This window comes from Panthera onca (assembly GCF_046562875.1).
Source record: "Panthera onca isolate mPanOnc1 chromosome E1 unlocalized genomic scaffold, mPanOnc1 haplotype 2 h2.Chr16_ul_10, whole genome shotgun sequence".
In the NCBI taxonomy this organism is placed as follows: domain Eukaryota; kingdom Metazoa; phylum Chordata; class Mammalia; order Carnivora; family Felidae; genus Panthera; species Panthera onca.
In genome coordinates, this window is record NW_027675809.1 from 403,915 (window position 1) to 428,472 (window position 24,558).

Below are 24,558 nucleotides of genomic sequence, written 5' to 3' on the forward strand. Positions count from 1 at the left end.
GAAGTATAAACTACACAGTCTAAGGAAGACAAACTGGTATGATATATTAATGCTGTTAATTATTTTAACTTTTAAGAATCAGCTCTTCCAAATCAGCTCATGAGGATACAATCAACTAAGTATTAGGTATAAAAAAGTGGAACAGGTTAATAGACATATCACACTTCTTGGTACTTAGCAAGAAGCCTTGAAATTTTTTTTTTTTTTTTTTTTTTTTTGCAGGGGTGGGGGGGCGCCTGAGTGGCTCGGTTGGTTAAACATCTGACTTTTGTTTTTAATTTTTTTAATGTTTATTTATTTTTGAGAGAAAAAGAGACACAGATGAGTGGGAGAGAGGCAGAGAGAGAGGAAGACACAGAATCCAAAGCAGGCTCCAGGCTCTGAGCTGTCAGCACATAGCCCGTCGTGGGGCTTGAACCCAAGAACCATGAGATCATGATCTGAACCAAAGATGGATGCTTAACCGACTGAGCTGCCCAGGTGCCCCTAACTTTTGATTTCAGCTCAGGTCATGATCTCACAGTTTGTGAGATCCAGCCTCACACCACGCTGTCTGCTGACAGCACAGAGCCTGCTTGGGATCCTCTCTCTACTTCTCTCTGCCCCTCTCCCACTCATGTTCTCTCTAGTGCACATGTGCTCTCTCTCAAAATAAATCAATAAACGTTAAAAAAATTTTTTTTTAATTTCTTTCGGATTACAGTATAGGTACATGTCATATGGTAGCACCAGATCCATTGAAAGCATATATTTAAAAGGTTAAGACTCTCAGTTGACAATGTTGAATTTTTCCTGAGCCTTGTGCTCCTGGAAAACAGTGAAGATTAAAGGAATCCCTTCACCCTTTTGTGTTCTGAAAAATGGCTTGCTGCAAGGAATCACCCTTTTCCCCCATAAGCTTTAGATAAAACTCACAGATGCCACCCTTGTTTACCTATGTCAAGGCCAAATATCTTCAAAATTCCTTTTCTTTGCTCTACGAAATGATTTGCTAAACTGTTTTAACCCCACTGATTAATTAGAACAAAAGGATTATTAGCCAAAATGTGGTTAAGCTTTCCTCCTTCCTCCAGGCCCCTAAAATATTCTCTGATCTGTTTATCTCATCATGCCACTCTTTCATCCCACTTCCCCCAATCCAGTTCCTAGCCTTGTTGACTCCTCTCCATGAAAGAAAAGCCATTTTTGCCTAGCCCTTGAGCTCCTTGAAGATCTTATGGTCACAGCCTTCCCTCTCCTATTTCAATAAATAGTCCCTTTCCTCCCTTGGAATAATCCTTTCGAATAAAGTCTCTCCTTACTAAGTCCGGGTTTGTTTTTTGTTTGACACAATACTGGCCAATGGATAAGAACATCTCCTGAATCACAGGGGAGAAGGCTAGAGACACTTGGTATCTTTTAGATTACCTTCTGGTTAGACTCCCACATCATTAATTATGTTACCTACAACCATTTATGTAGGTTTAAATCCTTTATTCTCCTAAAAAATTATCCCAGTCCCCTACCCCGCAAAATACTCTCAACATACACCACAGACCTCTTGATATTGCTGGGATGAAAGTTCATTATATGCCCACTAAAAGAACTCAAAACTCACCTTAGTTATTAAAAGATCCTATAATTATATTGCTCTATGAATCTGCTTACTGATTATGGGTGTGAGATAAATATAAACTAATTTTTTAATGTAAACTATTTTTAAAGAAGAAGAAGAAGAAGAAGAAGCAGCAGCAGCAGCAGCAGCCTTTAGAAACTATTTTTGAAAAAAATACCTGGCAGAATAAAGGTACTTTACTTTCCATTTTTCAGTTTAGAGATAAATTCGGCCCTTGAGGACTCAAAGGTCTTGATGAACAAGTATGAATGAGCACAAAAGGATTTCCTGCCAAAAAAAAAAAAAAAAAGATAAGAAAAAAATCATATGCCTGCTTAAGAGACTTAATTACATTTACCTACCTGGTTATCCCTGTAATGTAACACAGTATAATACCAAATAGATATTCCCCAAGCCATATATGTGTACAAAAACTAGAAAAAGCAGTTAGTAGATTGTAATTCGCAGGAGATCACACTGTACCTTAATTTTACCTTTTGTGGTATAAGAAGTAGAGAAATCCAAAACAAATGACATAAAAGGCAGAGAAATCCAGTTATATTTATTTATTCAAATAAACCCAGAGAAACAGAACTACTAACATAGCAGCAATTCCCAATGTTATTTAATGCTTACTATATACTAGACATTATGATGAACACTTTAACATAAATTATTTCATTTATTCCTTACAGATATTTTTTTAAGGAATTATCATTATCTTTATTTTACAGATGAGGAAAATAAAGACTCAGATCAAGTTGTCCAAGATTATACCGCCAACAAATAGCGGAGTCAGAATTTGAAGTCAGACAGCCTAACTCAAGAGCCATGGTCTTCAGCACCCTATAACATCGCCTCTCAAAAAAATACTATTGTAAACAAAAGATGCCTTAGCCTGTTTTAAATCAAAGATTTCCACATCACATACCAACCAATTTTCAAAATTCCTTGCATTTTCACAGGTTTTTTTTACTTATATCTGAGTTACAGTGGATGTGCTATTTATTACATTGCTAGTTATATTACATTGTTACAATTTTCAGGGTCATTTGCATACCATGAAGTTTTACTGCAAGTATTAATATTCTTAACAGAGATAGTACTTTAAAATCACTTACTTCTGAAATGTTATACTAATTACTGCTGAATGTGGTATGTCCAACATTCCTGGAATTCAAACCATGTTAAAAATCAAATGAAACCTTGTGACAAATAGCCATCTCAGAAGACATTAGGTGGCTATGCAGATTTCCCCAGCAACCCACTCGATGTAACCTCTTCGAGGTCTTCTCTCATGAGCTCAATCTTTACTTAGCAACTATTTGGTATAGTATGGTCTCCACCATTGTTACTGTCTTCACTATTCAACTGGCATTAATCATTTGCCTTGTATTTTTATTTGCCACATATACATCTCCTATATCAACTATAACTTATATTTCATGGATGGACTGAAAGAATGGATTGGTATCTTATCATTCTTTGAATTATTTCTCACAATAACAAGCACAATGCTATATGTATAAAACAAAGGAAGGAGAGAGGTTCCGGAAGATGGCGGCGTAGGAGGACGCGGGGCTCACAGCGCGTCCTGCCGATCACTTAGATTCCACCTACACCTGCCTAAAGAACCCAGAAAACCGCCAGAGGATTAGCAGAAGGGAGTCTCCGGAGTCAAGCGCAGACTAGAGGCCCACGGAAGAGGGTAGGAAGGGCGGCGAGGCGGTGCGCGCTCCACGGACTGGCGGGAGGGAGCCGGGGCGGAGGGGCGGCTCGCCGGCCAAGCGGAGCCCCCGAGTCTGGCTGGCAAAAGCGGAGGGGCCGGACGGACTGTGTTCCGACAGCAAGCGCGACTTAGCGTCTGGGAGGTCAGAAGTTAACAGCTCTGCTCGGAAAGCGGGAAGGCTGGAGGACAAAGGGAGGGAGAGCTGCTGAGCCCCCGGACGGCAGAGCTCAGCTTGGCGGGGAACAAAGGCGCCAGCGCCATCTCCCCCGCCCATCCCCCAGCCAAAATCCCAAAGGGAACCAGTTCCTGCCAGGGAACTTGCTCGCTCCGCGCAAACACCCAACTCTGTGCTTCTGCGGAGCCAAACCTCCGGCAGCGGATCTGACTCCCTCCCGCTGCCACAGGGCTCCTCCTGAAGTGGATCACCTAAGGAGAAGCGAGCTAAGCCTGCCCCTCCAGCCCCCGTGCACCTTGCCTACCCACTCCAGCTAATACGCCAGATCCCCAGCAACACAAGCCTGGCAGTGTGCAAGTAGCCCAGACGGGACACGCCACCCCACAGTGAATCCCGCCCCTAGGAGAGGGGAAGAGAAGGCACACACCAGTCTGACTGTGGCCCCAGCAGTGGGCTGGGGGCAGACATCGGGTCGGACGGCGGCCCCGCCCACTAACTCCAGTTATACACCACAGCACAGGGGAAGTGCACTGCAGGTCCTCACCACGCCAGGGACTCTCCAAAATGACCAAACGGAAGAATTCCCCTCAGAAGAATCTCCAGGAAATAACAACAGCTAATGAACTGATCAAAAAGGATTTAAATAATATAACAGAAAGTGAATTTAGAATAGTAGTCATAAAATTAATCGCTGGGCTTGAAAACAGTATACAGGACAGCAGAGAATCTCTTGCCATAAAGATCGAGGGACTAAGGAACAGTCACGAGGAGTTGAAAAACGCTTTAAACGAATTGCAAAACAAAATGGAATCCACGATGGCTCGGCTTGAAGAGGCAGAGGAGAGAATAGGTGAACTAGAAGATAAAGTTATGGAGAAAGAGGAAGCTGAAAGAAAGAGAGATAAAAAAATCCAGGAGTATGAGGGGAAAATTAGAGAACTAAGTGATACACTAAAAAAAAATAATATATGCATAATTGGTATCCCAGAGGAGGAAGAGAGAGGGAAGGGTGCTGAAGGGGTACTTGAGCAAATTATAGCTGAGAACTTCCCTGAACTGGGGAAGGAAAAAGGCATTGAAATCCAAGAGGCACAGAGAACTCCCTTCAGACGTAACTTGAATCGATCTTCTGCACGACATATCATAGTGAAACTGGCAAAATACAAGGATAAAGAGAAAATTCTGAAAGCAGCAAGGGATAAACGTGCCCTCACATATAAAGGGAGACCTATAAGACTCGTGACTGATCTCTCCTTTGAAACTTGGCAGGCCAGAAAGGCTTGGCACGATATCTACAGTGTGCTAAACAGAAAAAATATGCAGCCGAGAATCCTTTATCCAGCAAGTCTGTCATTTAGAATAGAAGGAGAGATAAAGGTCTTCCCAAACAAACAAAAACTGAAGGAATTTGTCACCACGAAACCAGCCCTACAAGAGATCCTAAGGGGGATCCTGTGAGACAAAGTACCAGAGACATCACTACAAGCATAAAACATACAGACATCACAATGACTCTAAACCCGTATCTTTCTATAATAACACTGAATGTAAATGGATTAAATGCACCAACTAAAAGACATAGGGTATCAGAATGGATAAAAAAACAAGACCCATCTATTTGCTGTCTACAAGAGACTCATTTTAGATCTGAGGACACCTTTAGATTGAGAGTGAGGGGATGGAGAACTATTTATCATGCTCCTGGAAGCCAAAAGAAAGCTGGAGTAGCCATACTTATATCAGACAAACTAGACTTTAAATTAAAGGCTGTAACAAGAGATGAAGAAGGGCATTATATAATAATCACAGGGTCTATCCACCAGGAAGAGCTAACTATTATAAATGTCTATGCGCCAAATACCCGAGCCCCCAGATATATAAAACAATTACTCATAAACATAAGCAACCTTATTGATAAGAATGTGGTCATTGCAGGGGACTTTAACACCCCACTTACAGAAATGGATAGATCATCTAGACACACAGTCAATAAAGAAACAAGGGCCCTGAATGATACATTGGATCAGATGGACTTGACAGATCTATTTAGAACTCTGCATCCCAAAGCAACAGAATATACTTTTTTCTCGAGTGCACATGGAACATTCTCCAAGATAGATCATATACTGGGTCACAAAACAGCCCTTCATAAGTTTACAAGAATTGAAATTATACCATGCATACTTTCAGACCACAATGCTATGAAGCTTGAAATCAACCACAGGAAAAAGTCTGGAAAACCTCCAAAAGCATGGAGGTTAAAGAACACCCTACTAACGAATGAGTGGGTCAACCAGGCAATTAGAGAAGAAATTAAAAAATATATGGAAACAAACGAAAATGAAAATACAACAATCCAAACGCTTTGGGATGCAGCGAAGGCAGTCCTGAGAGGAAAATACATTGCAATCCAGGCCTATCTCAAGAAACAAGAAAAATCCCAAATACAAAATCTAACAGCACACCTAAAGGAAATAGAAGCAGAACAGCAAAGGCAGCCTAAACCCAGCAGAAGAAGAGAAATCATAAAGATCAGAGCAGAAATAAACAATATAGAATCTAAAAAAACTGTAGAGCAGATCAACGAAACCAAGAGTTGGTTTTTTGAAAAAATAAACAAAATTGACAAACCTCTAGCCAGGCTTCTCAAAAAGAAAAGGGAGATGACCCAAATAGATAAAATCATGAATGAAAATGGAATGATTACAACCAATCCCTCAGAGATACAAACAATTATCAGGGAATACTATGAAAAATTATATGCCAGCAAATTGGACAACCTGGAAGAAATGGACAAATTCCTAAACACCCACACTCTTCCAAAACTCAATCAGGAGGAAATAGAAAGCTTGAACAGACCCATAACCAGCGAAGAAATTGAATCGGTTATCAAAAATCTCCCAACAAATAAGAGTCCAGGACCAGACGGCTTCCCAGGGGAGTTCTACCAGACATTTAAAGCAGAGATAATACCTATCCTTCTCAAGCTATTCCAAGAAATAGAAAGGGAAGGAAAACTTCCAGACTCATTCTATGAAGCCAGTATTACTTTGATTCCTAAACCAGACAGAGACCCAGTAAAAAAAGAGAACTACAGGCCAATATCCCTGATGAATATGGATGCAAAAATTCTTAATAAGATACTAGCAAATCGAATTCAACAGCATATAAAAAGAATTATTCACCATGATCAAGTGGGATTCATTCCTGGGATGCAGGGCTGGGTCAACATTCGCAAATCGATCAACGGGATACATCACATTAACAAAAAAAAAGAGAAGAACCATATGATCCTGTCAATCGATGCAGAAAAGGCCTTTGACAAAATCCAGCACCCTTTCTTAATAAAAACCCTTGAGAAAATCGGGATAGAAGGAACATACTTAAAGATCATAAAGGCCATTTATGAAAAGCCCACAGCTAACATCATCCTCAACGGGGAAAAACTGAGAGCTTTTTCCCTGAGATCAGGAACACGACAGGGATGCCCACTGTCACCCCTGTTGTTTAACATAGTGCTGGAAGTTCTAGCATCAGCAATCAGACAACAAAAGGAAATCAAAGGCATCAAAATTGGCAAAGATGAAGTCAAGCTTTCGCTTTTTGCAGATGACATGATATTATACATGGAAAATCCGATAGACTCCACCAAAAGTCTGCTAGAACTGATACATGAATTCAGCAAAGTTGCAGGATACAAAATCAATGTGCAGAAATCAGTTGCATTCTTATACACTAACAATGAAGCAACAGAAAGACAAATGCAGAAACTGATCCCATTCACAATTGCACCAAGAAGCATAAAATACCTAGGAATAAATCTAACCAAAGATGTAAAAGATCTGTATGCTGAAAACTATAGAAAGCTTATGCAGGTAATTGAAGAAGATATAAAGAAATGGAAAGACATTCCCTGCTCATGGATTGGAAGAATAAATATTGTCAAAATGTCAATACTACCCAAAGCTATCTACACATTCAATGCAATCCCAATCAAAATTGCACCAGCATTCTTCTCGAAACTAGAACAAGCAATCCTAAAATTCATATGGAACCACAAAAGGCCCCGAATAGCCAAAGTAATTTTGAAGAAGAAGACCAAAGCAGGAGGCATCACAATCCCAGACTTTAGCCTCTACTACAAAGCTGTCATCATCAAGACAGCATGGTATTGGCATAAAAACAGACACATAGACCAATGGAATAGAATAGAAACCCCAGAACTAGACCCACAAACATATGGCCAACTCATCTTTGACAAAGCAGGAAAGAACATCCAATGGAAAAAAGACAGTCTCTTTAACAAATGGTGCTGGGAGAACTGGACAGCAACATGCAGAAGGTTGAAACTAGACCACTTTCTCACACCATTCACAAAAATAAACTCAAAATGGATAAAGGACCTGAATGTGAGACAGGAAACCACCAAAACCCTAGAGGAGAAAGCAGGAAAAGACCTCTCTGACCTCAGCCGTAGCAATCTCTTACTCGGCACATCCCCAAAGGCAAGGGAATTAAAAGCAAAAGTGAATTACTGGGACCTTATGAAGATAAAAAGCTTCTGCACAGCAAAGGAAACAACCAACAAAACTAAAAGGCAACCAACGGAATGGAAAAAGATATTTGCAAATGACACATCGGATAAAGGGCTAGTATCCAAAATCTATAAAGAGCTCATCAAACTCCACACCCGAAAAACAAATAACCCAGTGAAGAAATGGGCAGAAAACATGAATAGACACTTCTCTAAAGAAGACATCCGGATGGCCAACAGGCACATGAAAAGATGTTCAACGTCGCTCCTTATCAGGGAAATACAAATCAAAACCACACTGAGATACCACCTCACGCCAGTCAGACTGGCCAAAATGAAGAAATCAGGAGACTATAGATGCTGGAGAGGATGTGGAGAAACAGGAACCCTCTTGCACTGTTGGTGGGAATGCAAATTGGTGCAGCCGCTCTGGAAAGCAGTGTGGAGGTTCCTCAGAAAATTAAAAATAGACCTACCCTATGACCCAGCAATAGCACTGCTAGGAATTTATCCAAGGGATACAGGAGTACTGATGCATAGGGGCACCTGTACCCCAATGTTTATAGCGGCACTCTCAACAATAGCCAAATTATGGAAAGAGCCTAAATGTCCATCAACTGATGAATGGAGAAAGAAATTGTGGTTTATATACACAATGGAATACTACGTGGCAATGAGAAAAAATGAAATATGGCCTTTTGTAGCAACATGGATGGAACTGGAGAGTGTGATGCTAAGTGAAATAAGCCATACAGAGAAAGACAGATACCATATGGTTTCACTCTTATGTGGATCCTGAGAAACGTAACAGAAACCCATGGGGGAGGGGAAGGAAAAAAAAAAAAAAAGAGGTTAGAGTGGGAGAGAGCCAAAGCATAAGAGACTGTTAAAAACTGAGAACAAACTGAGGGTTGATGGGGGGTGGGAGGGAGGGCAGGGTGGGAGGGAGGGCAGGGTGGGTGATGGGTATTGAGGAGGGCACCTTTTGGGATGAGCACTGGGTGTTGTATGGAAACCAATTTGACAGTAAATTTCATATATTAAAAAATAAAAAAAAAATAAATTAAAAAAAAAAAAAAAAAAAGACTCAATGACAAAAAACATAAATTTGGTACGTGAGAATAATCTGTAACCTTCTACTTTTTATATGTCCTACACCATCTGCAGTCAATTAAGTGATTCCCAGGTGTTCACAGTAATTGCTTTAACGCAAGGTATGTCACTTTAGGGGTCATTAAATATTTATTATAAAAACCTCATCTACATTTTTCTCCATTCATTTAGGGACAAAACATGCTGATGTTTAGTATTGGCAAAAATGAACTGATTGGACTTATTGGATTATTTTATGGGTTTAAAATAATTTTTAAATAACATCATTAAAAATATTTTTATAGGCCAAAATTTGGTGAAAAAGTAAGAAGAGCAATGATGCTGATTTAGTTTTGCTTACCTATATTCTTTATTTTAAATGAAAAATATGTACTTATGATTTGTGGCTAAGATGTCAAAAACTCAAACCAGATTGTCCTTTTCTTGCCAGGACTGATGAATAGTGGGGAATTTAAGGGACCAGAGGATTCATTAACTAATTTCCTCTCTAAAGGTAAAAGAGTTTAGCTTTCAGAAAAGATTCACGGAGACAATCTAGCATAATACTCATTTTATAGATAAGAAAAGTAAAACTATGAAGCTTGGTCAATTGTACAGAATTATTTACATACGAATCTAATAAAAATTATAATTACTAACATATACATACTGCATTCTATGCTCCAGGAAGTATTCCAAATACTTCACATATATTCATTTATTTAATGCCCACATTTACTGTATGATATGGATACTCATCAATTTTCCCCACAGAAACCCGGAGTATGGAAGATGCCCAGAGTAACCTGCATTAGGTCACAGTGCTGGGAAGTGACAGATGTGGGACTTAGTTGGCTCCAGAATCCAGGCTTTTACCTATTAAAATACAACTCCTTTCTAAAACTAGTTTCTGAGTAAATTATGATTTCTAGGTGAATATACTTTTCTAGAGCATTTTGGCATATAAATCACATGATTATCCTCATAATACTGTTAATTACCGAAAAGCCATAAAATTGTTTTAAAAATAATTTTCATTGGAAAAAATAAAAAAATAAAAAAATAAAAAAAAATAAAAAATAAATAAATAAATAAACCTACAGTTTTAGTCTTACTTTTGAGTTGAGGAGGCGGAGCTATGGTCTGATTCTGATCCCAACCTGGCACTGGAACCACCTCTGGGAGCCTTTGATGCTGGGTTAGCTGGTCATTCAGATCCTCATCTGGCCCTGGGGGTAGTTCTCCAAACGAAACCGTGTCCAGGAATGGAACCAAAGTCTCGGTCAACTCCTTAGGCGGGGCCAACATCTGGGCTGGAGCAGAGGACCCCGGGTAATTAAAGCCCCCCGGCTCAGCTGGGCGTGTAAGTGCCTGGGGCGATTCGGGCGGGGGATCAGAGGAGCGAGAAGACCAGGGCTCAGCCGCCTCCAGGGGGTCGGAAGTCAGCTGGGCAGGGTCCAGGGCCCACTCCGGAGGCTGAGCTGCCTGGACCAGCAGCCACAATGGTTGCCACATAAAGAGAAGCAGTGGGGCCAACAGGCGCAGCCGGGACATGACACGCGGAGGCTCCGGGGCGCAGCGACCCAGGCGAGTGGGGTACTGGCCCTGGGCCCTGAGCGGGAGCCAAACCATTATGGCAGCCCCGTGATGCGCACGCGCAGTTAGCAACTGTGCGCCCTCCCCGCCCACGTCCCACCCTTAATGACGTCTTTAATTACGCCACCTTTATTAGCTCCCTGGAGATGGGCTCCGCACCAGCAGAGCGGGCCCTTTTCCCAGAATCACTTGGGGCCCAGGCCTCCCTCCACCCTGCAAAGGCCACCACTCCCCCCCACTCCCCCCCTCCCCCCTCCCCCCCCCTCCCCGGCCCGGGGCTGCTCACAGCAAGGTAGTACTTGGACTCAGATCTGGGTGGCCCCGCACTCCCGCAGCTCTGAGGGGTGGAAGGGTGGGGGAGTGGAGCAGAGCTTCCAAGGAAGCCACAGGACCTGGCATCCTGGGAAATTAAAAAATGCTAGTCCAGCTCTAGCAATTTGAACTCTTGCTCTTCAAAGCTTAAATCCGAGAGACGTTCTTCCTCCCCCTGGCCATACTGCTTCCAAGAAAAGTAGCTGACCTGCAAAATAAGCACCAGTTAGGGCGATGGGGAGGAGAACACACTTCACAGTCAGATATTCTAAAATGTTGCCATTTCCTCTAAATTCTCAATACCCATGGCTGATTATTAATTCACCACTCTGTTAGATGGGGGCCTACCACTGAATCTGCGATGGCCCCTAAATGTCTGTAGGAGGAGTTTGGGGGGAGTGCTAAGCAATTCATTCTGGGAAAGAGGGCCGGAAACCAATTCTAGCCCTTTATTTACACTGGGTGGGAAAACTTCCCCCATCTCATCTTGACTGGACATAGCCATTGATCTAGAAAAAGTAACAAGGCCACTTTTCAGAGGTCCACTCTGTGCGCCCACATGGAGAAGGCACTTAGGATGTTATAGTCAGCGTGTTAAACAATTTTCTTGAAATACTGCAACTAGCACTCAGTTTACTTCCTTCACAGCCCCTTTTCTAATGTATTTTTAGTCCTTGCTTATGGTCTGGCACAACCTCTAGCATGTAAAATGCAAGAGAGAGGGGGTTTTTATCTTAATCCCAATGTCTAGCACACAGGAATAGTTTTTATATGGAACTGATTCCAAGACTGGCCTCATGCAGGAATGGATCTGTTGCTATAATCAGGTTTCTGAAATCTTTAGCATCAATGCTGAATCTTTTTCTCATCTTTTCACCTTTTTCAGGAAGCTAGACTTTTTTTTTTTAATTTTTTTTTTTCCTGAGAGAGAGAAAGCGTGAGCGGAGGAGAGGGACAGAGGGAGAGACAGAGAGAATCCCAAGTAGGCTCCACGCTCAGCACAGAGCCCGACGTGGGGCTGACCCCACAAACTCTGGGATCGTGACCTGAGCCAAAATCAAGAGTCGGATGCTCAACCTATGGAGCCACCCAGGCACCCCAGGAAGCGAGACTTCTCAAAGCCTAAACTTGGAAACGTCTGAAGTTTCCTCGACTGGTTTGATTTAGATTCAATTAACATTATTATTTTGCATGAAAAATCTTCCAGTGCTTTTTCAGAAAGTAACCATCTTCTCTTTCTCCACTCTCTTCCCTTCAAAACAAACTTTGCAACTGTGGGGTGAGTTAAATCTTCAGAAATCGAGGGGCGGCTGGGTGGCTCAGCTGGCTGAGTGCCTGATTTCGGCTCAGGTCATGATCTCGCAGTCTGTGAGTTCGAGCCCCGCGCCGGGCTCTGTGCTGACAGCTCCGAGCCTGGAGCCTGCTTCAGATTCTGCGTCTCCCTCTCTCTCTGCCCCTCCCCAGCTCACGCTCTTTCTCACTCTCAAAAATAAATAAACATTAAAAAAAAAAATCGAAAAAAAAAAAATTCACGAATCTAGCCCCAAATTAAGCTCTCAATGACCTGAAACACATTTTTGCTTTTTTTTTTTTTTTTTAACATTCTGTATGTGGCACATTACTATTTTCTTTTAGAAATTATTTTGGCGGGGCGCCTGGGTGGCTCAGTCGGTTGGGCGGCTGACTCCGGCTCAGGTCATGATCTCGTGGTCCGTGAGTTCGAGCCCCGCGTCGGGCTCTGTGCTGACAGCTCAGAGCCTGGAGCCTGTTTCAGATTCTGTGTCTCCCTCTCTCTCTGACCCTCCCCCGTTCATGCTCTGTCTCTCTCTGTCTCAAAAATAAATAAATGTAAAAAAAAAAATTTTTTTAGAAATTATTTTGGCAACTTAATCCCTAATTCAGGACATCCATGTGAGTGATTTACAGAAAAGTTCTTCAGCAAGCTATTCACGCAAGATATATATGAGATGCCGACATCTGGGTGATACATCCTATTTGAATGGCATAATGGTTTCAAACGCTGTAGTATAATCACATTTAAGGCCATAGTTACTCTGTTCCCAAATCCTTGAGATTCTGTTTGAGGGGAGCTCTAAAAGGCTTGTGTCCTCTCCTATGTCCACAACTGTGGGAGTGCTCTGATGAAATTTGCTCTCCAAATTTCAAATAAGGGGTCAGAGCCAAGGGTCAGGACTTCAGGAAAAGCCCCAGAAATCCCCTGCAGTCAAAAGCAGTTTTTGAGTTTCACATTTCCCAAAGGATGATAGAGCTAATGCCAAAGTCTTCCAAATTCTGCTGGTTGCTTTACATTATGGCTACAGTGGCTATGTCACCCTTGAACTTTAATCTCCACATACTTGAATTAAATCCTGCAGCTCGTCTGCAGTACTGGCATCTGTGATCTCTTCACAGGGTCTGTATTCCACAGCTATTTTACCACTTTCTGAAATAAAGTGAATAAGGATTGGAAAAAAAAAAAAAAAAGAGGGCGCCTGGATGGCTCAGTCAGTTAAGCGTCTGACTTCAGCTTAGGTCATGATCTCATGGTTCATGAGTTCAAGCCCCATACTGGGGTCTCTGCTGTAAGCACTAGAGCCCACTTCAGATCCTCTGTCCCCCTCTCTCCGCCTCTCCCCTGCTTACTCTCTCAAAAATAAACATTTAAAAAATAAAGTTAACAAGATCAATTCAGAATTTTCCTTGTTCTAAAACTAGCTGTATACAATGATAGCACCCAATAACTAGACATTCTTTTTATTTATAAAAGCAGAAAATAAAAGCATTTCCCTAGAAGTTTTCTCATCTCACACTTCAGTTTTTAATCATAACTATGTGTGAAAAAATACACATGAAGTTAACAACTGTGTGGTTCAAAAACGCTATCATCTTAAGAGATAGGAACTAAGGAATAATGACACAGGAAGTTAAAACTATGGAAACAACAATGTTCAAAATCAGATGACTAGACAGTAAGGCATTAGGTAGAGGTCAGTGTGAGTTCTGGAATAGAGACCATGGACTATAGCTGATACTTCATGTTAGAAACAAGGCAAGTGTCTACTCCCCGGAAACAAAATCCCACCAGATACGATGAACAATGCTTTGGAGGGAGGGGGAGGGGGAGGGGGAGGGAGAGAATGCGCTTGGACAGTTTATTGGCAGAAATGGCCCATGTCCCTTATAGACAATACAATTCCCCTTAAGGCAAAGTACAGCTACAACATTTTGATCGTGTACAAGGGATACCATAGCATGTTAGGGAGAGGTCAGCAACCCAAAGGTTTAGTTTGGTTCTTAAAGGTTGTTACTCAGAATTGACAGCTAATGGAGATTCTACCTGATGACCAGGGAAGTCAACTTTCACTGCAAGAGCTGTCCAGGCTGGAAGCCTGAGACCAATCCAGGGTCAACTCTTATGGGCAAATAAGGCCTCTGAAACTTAGCTAGGATTTCTCAGTCTCTAAGCCTGCAAGACTGTGAAGCGGCGAGGGCGGGGTGGGGGGGGGCAATTGTTTGGGGACTCGTTACTAATTATGAAACTCCCTTGGAGCACAGCCTGTAACATTCACACCATTGTAGAACTCAATAGAGAACACAATCGATGCTATTCAATAGCCTGACCACTTTCAAGGTTCACAAAAATATAGCTGACCCTAATATAAGAATCATATTCATGGCACAAAAACAGACACATAGACCAATGGAATAGAATAGAAACCCCAGAACTAGACCCACAAACGTATGGCCAACTCATCTTTGACAAAGCAGGAAAGAACATCCAATGGAAAAAAGACAGTCTCTTTAACAAATGGTGCTGGGAGAACTGGACAGCAACATGCAGAAGGTTGAAACTAGACCACTTTCTCACACCATTCACAAAAATAAACTCAAAATGGATAAAGGACCTGAATGTGAGACAGGAAACCACCAAAACCCTAGAGGAGAAAGCAGGAAAAGACCTCTCTGACCTCAGCCGTAGCAATCTCTTACTCGGCACATCCCCAAAGGCAAGGGAATTAAAAGCAAAAGTGAACTACTGGGGCCTTATGAAGATAAAAAGCTTCTGCACAGCAAAGGAAACAACCAACAAAACTAAAAGGCAACCAACGGAATGGGAAAAGATATGTGCAAATGACATATCGGACAAAGGGCTAGTATCCAAAATCTATAAAGAGCTCATCAAACTCCACACCCGAAAAACAAATAACCCAGTGAAGAAATGGGCAGAAAACATGAATAGACACTTCTCTAAAGAAGACATCCGGATGGCCAACAGGCACATGAAAAGATGTTCAACGTCGCTCCTTATCAGGGAAATACAAATCAAAACCACACTCGGATATCACCTCACGCCAGTCAGAGTGGCCAAAATGAACAAATCAGGAGACTATAGATGCTGGAGAGGATGTGGAGAAACGGGAACCCTCTTGCACTGTTGGTGGGAATGCAAATTGGTGCAGCCGCTCTGGAAAGCAGTGTGGAGGTTCCTCAGAAAATTAAAAATAGACCTACCCTATGACCCAGCACTAGCACTGCTAGGAATTTACCCAAGGGATACAGGAGTACTGATGCATAGGGGCACTTGTACCCCAATGTTGATAGCAGCACTCTCAACAATAGCCAAATTATGGAAAGAGCCTAAATGTCCATCAACTGATGAATGGACAAAGAAATTGTGGTTTATATACACAATGGAATACTACGTGGCAATGAGAAAGAATGAAATATGGCCCTTTGTAGCAACGTGGATGGAACTGGAGAGTGTGATGCTAAGTGAAATAAGCCATACAGAGAAAGACAGATACCATACGGTTTCACTCTTATGTGGATCCTGAGAGACTTAACAGAAACCCATCGGGGAGGGGAAGGAAAAAAAAAAAAAAAGAGGTTAGAGTGGGAGAGAGCCAAAGCATAAGAGACTGTTAAAAACTGAGAACAAACTGAGGGTTGATGGGGGGTGGGAGGGAGGGCAGGGTGGGTGATGGGTATTGAGGAGGGCACCTTTTGGGATGAGCACTGGGTGTTGTATGGAAACCAATTTGACAGTAAATTTCATATATTAAAAAAAAAAAAAAAAAAAGAATCATATTCACCCAATAGGTCAGTGCCAAAAACAAAAACTGAAGCTGAATTGATTCCAAAAACATAATCTTATAAATTCTCCAACAGGAAAACGATGATAACAAGTGAACATATTTTCTCTGCTTACCATGTTTCAGGGATAGTTTTAAACTTTTCCATCATCTCATTTGCTCTTACAATTCATCCCCCATGAGGTGAGTTGAATTATTACCTTTACTTGGCAGATAGAGAAATTGCAGCTTAGAGAGATTACATACTTCAAATCTGACTATAAAACCTAAAACTGCATAAGAAATCTAGGAGACAGAGCTAAGATTCAACACCAGATGTCTAAAGCTTCAAAGTTTATTTTTTTTATGATTTATTTTGAGAGAGAGAGCACATGGCATGTGAGAGTCAGGGAGAGGCAGAGAGAGAGGTAGGGAAAGAATCCCAAGCGAGCTCCACGCTGTCAGCACAGAGCCCGACACGGGGCTCAATCTCACACATCGTGAGATCATGACCTGAGCTGAAATCAACAGTTGGACGCTTAACTGACTGAGCCACACAGGTGCCCCCAAAGCTTATACTCACAATAGTATTCTGTGTTATGAGCAAACAATCAAGAAAGAAGACTGGGTCAAACACTTTCTGTGTGGACAGAGGTAAGTCACTGTATATCTATATACTGGGGACAAAAATATTTGTGGTCATTTTTCTCACAGATGCCACAAAGAACAAATTTGACACTACCGCTTTGAAAGCATTTGGTGAGTAAAAGAATATGAAGTGTTTTCATCCAATTAACTTTTCAAAATGAGTTTATTTGCTCGTTGAAACTGATGTACTGTAAGGACAATCAAATAAGTCTTACCTAAAATCACAATCAACAGCTTCTGGAATGCATCTGACACAGCCTTCTGAATAGCAAGCTTCTGGGTTGTCCTCCTTTTCATAAGAAATGATAATGGCCCTGCATCCAACCAAAACAAATGGATTTAGCATGCCTATCTGAATGATAACTGATTTGGGGGTTATATGTGTAAAAGTGAAAATACATCCATGATTCGTAGTTCATTATCTTAGCAAGTAAGGGCAGGCACAACACAAGGTTGAATGACTCTGCTGTAGGTATATCCTGGCAGGGCACATTTTTACTGCCCTGATCTACTCCAGAAGTTTCGGAAGTACCAAAAGGGAGACACAAGCCAAGAAAGTGGCACAGATCTCACATCGCTCGTAGATTTCAAATGGACAAGCTGAAACTATAGTTTCAGACTCTACTGCAGACCCTACTCTCCTGTGCATCAAGGGCTGGAGTCACATGGGGAGAAGGGTTCGGTGGTAGTGCACGTGACCGCCTGGTCTCTTCCCGGGCATCACCCAAGGGAGCCTTACTCCCTTAGCCTTGCTAACAGCCCTGCCCCTCCCTGAAAACCCTAAGCCTAAGTGCTGTAGACACTGGGAAAAAACACAGTACCAATGGGAATACCTTTTCTAGGCATCTGTATTTGACTCTTTACACTCCAGCCCTTTTATAGGAGGCAAAGGACTCAACATCTACCCAAGAGTTTGTTTAAATCTTTAGATGATTACTTTGCTGGGATAACTGCAGGCTGCAAGAGATATGTATTTGAAGGACTATTTTAGCACAAGGCGAATTCTTAACCAAAAATGGGAAAAACATTACTTCCCTCCTCCTAAACTTCTTGGCAGAAAGTCAGCTTTAGAATTTTAAAGTTAAAGGTTCTTTCAGGTATTGCCTGAGATAAAAGCCTGTACTGTAGGCCAGAAAAACTCTGCCTAGGGCTTTAGGAGCTTAGCAAAGGGGAGGGCTGGATGATGTATCTGAAAAGATGAGTTTTTAGAAAGAAAGAGGGATTCTGCCTCCCCTCCACCCCCACCCCCACTGTAAACAGACCTTCCTCCAGGTCATCCAAAGTCTCCTTGGCCATGCCAGCTCCGGGACTCCGGCACTCATAGGATGGCAACACCACCTCTAAAGCACAGAAGAATTTCAGGCTCTGCTTCTGAAGTGGTGGCACAGTATCTTCATTTGCCCTTTCTTCAAGGTCAGAAAGATCCTGAAGCTGTTAGGATTTTATTATTATTATTTTTTTATGTTTATTTTTGACAGAGAGAGAGAGAGAGAGAGAGAGAGAGAGAGAGTATGAGCAGGGGAGGGGCAGAGAGAGAGAGGGAGACACAGAATCCGAAACAGGCTCCAGGCTCTGAGCTGCCAGCACAGAGCCCCACGTGGGGCTCGAACTCACAGACCGTGAGATCATGACCTGAGCCGAAGTCGGACGCTCAACTGACTGAGCCACCCAGGCACCCCGAGCTGTTAGGATTTTAAATGGAAGGTCCTTCCTTGGATCTGAATGTAAGCTTCAAGATGTTTTGTTATTAAAAACAAAACCGGCGGCGCCTGGGTGGCTCAGTTGGTTAAACTTCCGACTTCGGCTCATGTCGTGATCTCACTGTTCATGGGTTCGGGACCCGCGTCGAGCTCTGTGCTGACAGCTCAGAGCTTGGAGCCTGCTTCCGATTCTGTCTCTCCCTCTCTTTCTGCCCCTCCCCAGCTTGCAATCTGCCTCTCTCTCTCTAAAAAAAAAAAAAAAAAAAAAAAAATGCAACTAAACTCCAGCAATCCCAGCCCACAATGGAGGTATCCTATAGCTTCAAAATCAAGTAAGACTTACAAATGGATGAAGACAATTGGTTTTTATTATACACCATACAAATACTGGAGAAGATTATGGACAACACCACCCAAGTTACTGAGATTATTATGAATTCTCGGTGGCAGGCTCAGGTACTTCCAGTTAGAGGCCTCTCACATCTCCCCACAACCCAGTTTTCTCCTTTCTGAAGTCCAGAATTTCAGTGTTGAAATGATTCTAATTAGTCAGAGAAAATCTATAAAGTTTACCTTGATGATCCTTTTTGACCATCCATTGAAACCAAAGTAATAATTTGCCAGTTCTTGGCACTGGGAGCTGTTTAGGGCAAGGGCCTGATGTTGAACCGCCTTATGTTTGGTGCCAAGACGAACCTAAAGACATAAGAAATGGACCTGAAAATATCATAACCTGACACAGAGGCTTCCTTTGGATACACCTGAGATTTATCAATACCTATTTCATAGAGAGGTTGTGAAGCTCAAACTGGAAACATTTTAAGAAATCAGCTCCTAATAAACCCTAAATAAATGCTAGGTACTATTTTTACGCTATAGACTTTGATGCCTCATTTCCAGGGCCCTTGATTAATCGGCTTTCCGTGATCTCTGATATTGAAAGTGATGACGAAAGCAACTAAGGAAGCCCTCTGGAAGCAAATTATAGGGCTGTAGGTAAGCAAGGGAAGTAAACTTTTTGCTGTCTCATCCCGTAGCTCCTGTTTGAGAATATGACCTCAAGAGCAGATAACATGGACCTGAGTAGGACCTGAATCAGCAGCACCCACCCCCCGCAAGTTACTAACCCCCGTTAGAAGAAGGAATATACATACTTCTGTAAATTTTATAAGCAAATAAAACAATAAGAGGTTCATTTGCCTTAATAAGCTTCTTTGAGAATGCAAATACCTCCAGTGTTAACTCTCTAAATAACTTACACGCTACAGTGTATTTCTTACATCCTCTAGTTCTTTTTTAAATGTCTATTTCAAGTGGGGTGTAGTATATTCGCATATTCATAAAAATTCAAATAATTCAAATAAAGTCAAAGTATTATTAACTCTTTATTGATTTGTTTGTGCAACGTCCTCTATCACTAGTTTATCAGTTCCTTAAGTGCTTGAAGGAACCATATTCTATTCTTTCCTCATTCCTAGAATCAAGCACAGGTCTATGGATTAAGTGAATGAATGAGTAGATGAAAAAGTGAAATTACTTTCTCCAACTGAAGCTGCCTGCTAGGAAGGAGAAATGAAGATGAACTTTTAAATGTTGAGTGCTACAGCACAGGCTAATGGTGAGGCAGAGTGGAGCTGTTCTGGACAACCAGGAAGCTGCAGAAGGGCCTCGAGCCCCTGAGTGGTAGAGACAGTTGTCACCTTAGATAACCTTGCCACAGTTCTTGCTGGCAACCGTTTTCCTTCATGCTACTGAAAAAAAGCTCTCAGATGCCTTAGGCCTTTCCTTGATTTTACTGTAAGATGTTATTCTTGGGGCGTCTGGGTGGCTCAGTCTGTTGGGCATCCGACTGCAGCTCAGGTCATGATTCTCACAGTTTGTGAGTTCGAGCCCCGTGTCAGGCTCTGTGCTGACAACTCACAGCCTGGAGTCTGCTTCCGATTAGGTGTCTCCCTCTCTCTCTGCCCCTCACCTGCTCATGCTTTGACTCTGTCTCTCAAAAATAAACATTAGGGGCGCCTGGGTGGCTTGGTCGGTTAAGCGTCCGACTTCGGCTCAGATCATGATCTCACGGCCTGTGAGTTCGAGCCCCGCGTCGGGCTCTGTGCTGACAGCTCAGGGCCTGGAGCCCGTTTCAGATTCTGTGTCTCCCTCTCTCTCTCTGCCCCTCCCCTGTTCATGCTCTGTCTCTCTCTGTCTCAAAAATAAATAAATGTTAAAAAAAATTTTTTTTAAATAAACATTAAAAAAAATTTTTTTTAAATAAACATTAAAAAAAATTTTTTAATATGTTCTTTTTAAATATGTATTTATAAAAGGTAAACAAACAAACAAAAACAACCAGAAACTATGTGTACTTGCCAAAGTATAAAGGAACACATAAGTAAATTGGGCAACAATTTCAGTAGGCGGCGGGGTGGGGGTGGTGGTGGTGGTGGTGGTAACCCAAGGCTCTGTGTTAAATAAATAAAGAAATTTAATATGAATGCTCTCTCCTGTCAGCTATATATTGACTTTGGGCTTTATGCTGTGAAATCTCAAAATCCATTTGTGAAATGGTCTTAATGTCCAATGAGAGAAAAACACCTCATTACTCACAACTGATACAAAGTAATTATTTCATAATCTGTGATAGCTGAGTGGCTGGGTGACATCTTCACAGGCTAGAAGCTTGCAAACTCAGGAATGCCTGACAGGTGATCATTTCAATCATAGGGAGTGGAGCCAGGATTGAAGACAGTGTTGAACAAGTGGAGACAGTATACTCAGACATTTGAGAAGGATTCTTAGATTCGATCCAGATTAAATCAGTAAGGAAGGGCATATGGGTAAGAATAGGCAGTCGAGTCCGTAGGAAGTAGCTAGATTAAGAAGCCAGTTAGACAAAGCTGATGAAAACATACAATTATAAAGTGAAAGGTTTGGCAATCTAAGCCTCACTCAACTTATTCAAAGGAATTGACATGGCCCTTGATAAGGACATGGTGATTGAATTGAGGCACATAATGAAATATAATTCTGGGGCTCTGGGAAAGCAAAATGGACAGCATGTTGGTATGGAATAAAGTTTCTGTGGTGTATTAAAGAATGTTTTAACCATTTTCCCGGGAGTTGAAGGGAGTTCTGAATAGGCAGCTTGAGAGTGATGACGACGATAATGACGATGAAGCATCCTTTATAATACAACTGATGAAAGAGTTTGTCATTTTATATCCACATAATAGAGGGGGGCCTGGGTGGCTCAGTCGGTTAAGCGTCCGACTTCAGCTCAGGTCATGATCTCAGGATTCATGAGTTCGAGCCCCACATCGGGTTCTGAGCTGACAGCTCAAAGCCTAGAAGTCTGCTTCTGATTCTGTGTCTCCCTCTTTCTCTTCCCCTTCCCTGCTCATGCCCTGTTTCTCAAAACTGAATAAAAACGTTATTAAAATTTTTTTTAATCCCCATAATAGTAAACAGAAACAAGACTTCTTGTGAAGCTTTGTTAAATTAAGGGGCACCAAAAAATGACACAGGGTTGAACATCAGTAAGTTTGGGCTTGACCTCTCCCTTCCAGTTACTGTCATGAACCTTAAGTAAGTCACTTAACTATCCTGAGTTCGAGTTTCTTCATCTGAAAACAAAACAAACATAACAAAACAACCAAAAAACCCAGGGAAACCAGAGGATCAGTGTAGCAATGCATCTAAAAGCATTCTGTAAACCACAGTGGTATACCAACGCTGGTCTATTATTGCTGAATTCAACACTTCGTCCCAGTGGTGTTAGGAATTTCCTACTTGGACCCACCTTCACTGGAGAATTCTGAAAAAGCTGCTTCTGGTCGCATGCCTTTTGGGCTCTGTGAGCATCCCTTGCTGAGTAAAACTTGATGATGGCGTAGAAACCAGGACGGGCCACTGCAGCGTTCGGGAAGACTCGGACCGAATACAGAAGGCCAAACTGGGAGAATACTGCGAACAGAGAATGCTGTGGGGTGGTCCCACGCCAAGTAAGTGCATGAAATTTCACGCCCAGCAAACAAAACTGCCTTCTATTCCCTAAGCCCTCCTGCACACGCAACCCAAAGCACTTCTCGTTTCGTTGAAAAGATTTCCCTTTGAAATCCCGGGATTCGAGAAGCATTAGAAGGCAACATGTGCCGGCTGTTGAGAGTTACCTCTCAGAAATCTGTCGGGGCTGAGACTGCAAAGCTCCCCTCTAGAACTAAGATTCCTCTCGGCGGAGACTACAAGGCGCGCGAGGTGCTCAAGGCCAGACTCAGACTCCCAGTCACGGGGAGGTGGGGGTGTCTCCCTCCCTCCTGGCCCGGCTCACATGCAAGGCCTCGGCCGTGGGTCCAGAACTCAGCTCCCACACCAGCAAGGTTTTGTCACTCTCGGTGGGAACCGTAAAAGAGACCAATTCCGCCATCCTACCACCAAGGAGCAGGCGCGACTAAGGTTTGAGTGGCACGGCGCCTGCGCAAGGCGCGCCCGCGCGTTTTAAAAAGGGGCTGGTACGAGGGGCGGGGCCAGCTCGCCGCGGGGTGGGGCGGGGGCTGTCCCCCGGACCTCTCCTTCGCCCCTCCCGCTCTGGGGCGGGTCTCTGCCTCTACTTCCCCTCCCGCAGCTCCATTGTCTCAATGTCGTAGAATTTAGTGCTTCTAGTCAAGTGTATTTAAAAAAAATTTTTTTTTTAATATTTATTTATTTTTGAGAGACAGAGTGCAAGCAGCGGAGAATCAGACACACACACACACACACACACACACACACACACACAGACACACACACACACACAGAATCCGAAGCAGGCTCCAGACTGTCAGCACAGAGCCCCAAGCAGGGCTCAAACTCACAAACTGTGAGATCACGACCTGGGCTGAAGTCGGACGCTTAACCGACTGAGCCACCCAGGCACCGTTAGTCAAGTGTATTTTTACAGTAGGGTCTAAAGGGTGAGCTTACAGGATCCCTGGGTGTGGACAATTTTATGGCAGCCTTCTTCCTCTTCACTCCGGGAGAAGATTTAGACTACTAGCAGTTAGTAAGTTACCTACTGAACTTAAAAATTTGGATTTCTCTACGTTGTGTGGGCAATGACCACTAAAGATGCAATCCTTTGGCTTAAGAATGTTTTCATGAATGTTAAATATACAAATCAAACTATAACTCATTAAGCCATTAATGAAATCCTTAAAAAGCATTCCCTGATTTCCCTACGTGATTTTGATGAATTGGTGTACGTGTGTGCTTGTTGGGGTGAGATGATGTGGGAGTTTGGCAAGCAGGGTAAGAAGGAGAGATAAATTTGAAAAAACCAAAGAGTGAGGCCAGGTAGGGCACCAATATTGGAGCTCATGGTGCTTGTGCAGAAGGGCCGCTCTCGGCATCCAAATAGCTATTTTGAGGACTAACACACTGAGAGGGAAAGTAGGTCCTAATGATCCTTATTTTAATCCTAGAATGTCTGAGCCAGAAGGGGCCTTACAAAACAAGTCTCCTGAGGTTTCTAAGCAGTGGCCTTCAGACTGCTGCTGGTCTGTGGTGAAGGTTTCACCAGTCCTTGCCAAAGCAAGAAAAGGTAATATAAGCAGGGTTAAAAAAAATATTTTCATAAAACGAAATCCATTCCATTATCCTATAAATCTGACCCTCATTTAAAAAATTATTTTAATATTATTTTTGAGAGAGAGCATGCATGTGCGAATGGGGGAGGGGCAGAGAGAGAGCAGGAGACACGGACTCCGAAGCGGCCTCCAGGCTCTGAGCTGTCGGCACAGAGCCCCTCGCCGGCGCTCAGACCCACAAACTGCAAGATCATGACCTGAGCCGAAGACCGACGGTCAACCAACTGAGCCACCCGGGCACCCTGACCTTCATTTTTCATGCTGAAAACTGTTTTATGAGGAGATGCTGATAGAGGATAGTTGTTGTGATTCATACTCTTTCTAGGGCATTAAAATAAAAAGTTGGACATGTTAACATGGCCTTAACTTTTTTCGTGCTTTACTGGTCTGTGAAATCCAAAACTCTGGGAACCACTCAAATGTCAAACCTCTCACTTCAGAGCTGAAGCAGTTAAGGCTGAGAAGTAGGGACAGCAGTGGCCCAGGTGGGACAG

General features: G+C 42.6%; 1 protein-coding gene, 1 long non-coding RNA gene and 1 pseudogene across 7 annotated transcripts in view; 1 reads left to right on the plus strand and 2 right to left on the minus strand.

Moving 5' to 3' along the window:
* LOC144615413 (EF-hand calcium-binding domain-containing protein 13-like) overlaps positions 1-1,876 on the minus strand; it is a 98,892-nt pseudogene extending 97,016 nt beyond the window's left edge.
* LOC145715120 (uncharacterized) overlaps positions 1-19,833 on the plus strand; it is a 353,021-nt gene extending 333,188 nt beyond the window's left edge. For both annotated transcript variants that reach the window (XR_014137132.1, XR_014137133.1), the window contains exon 4: positions 19,490-19,833. This is a non-coding gene — a long non-coding RNA (uncharacterized LOC145715120). The remainder of the gene's footprint in view (positions 1-19,489) is intronic.
* Positions 10,328-24,293, minus strand: LOC144614274 (RAD52 motif-containing protein 1-like). Of its 5 annotated transcripts, XM_081794726.1 has the most exons (7): positions 22,771-24,293; positions 22,243-22,422; positions 19,026-19,148; positions 18,015-18,183; positions 16,968-17,066; positions 13,390-13,475; positions 10,985-11,240 (listed from the first exon to the last, which is right to left on the minus strand). In XM_081794726.1, the coding sequence occupies exons 1-7, from the start codon at positions 22,864-22,866 to the stop codon at positions 11,139-11,141; spliced, it is 855 nt and encodes a 284-aa protein (XP_081650852.1). In that variant the 5' UTR covers positions 22,867-24,293; the 3' UTR covers positions 10,985-11,138. The 5 variants fall into 5 exon arrangements, 3 of the variants coding, with proteins under 3 accessions (XP_081650853.1, XP_081650852.1, XP_081650854.1); XR_014137131.1 differs by lacking the exons at positions 10,985-11,240; positions 13,390-13,475 and adding an exon at positions 10,328-10,437 and having other exon boundaries at positions 18,015-18,092; XM_081794727.1 differs by lacking the exons at positions 10,985-11,240; positions 13,390-13,475 and adding an exon at positions 10,457-10,736.
* Positions 24,294-24,558: the final 265 nt, after the last annotated feature.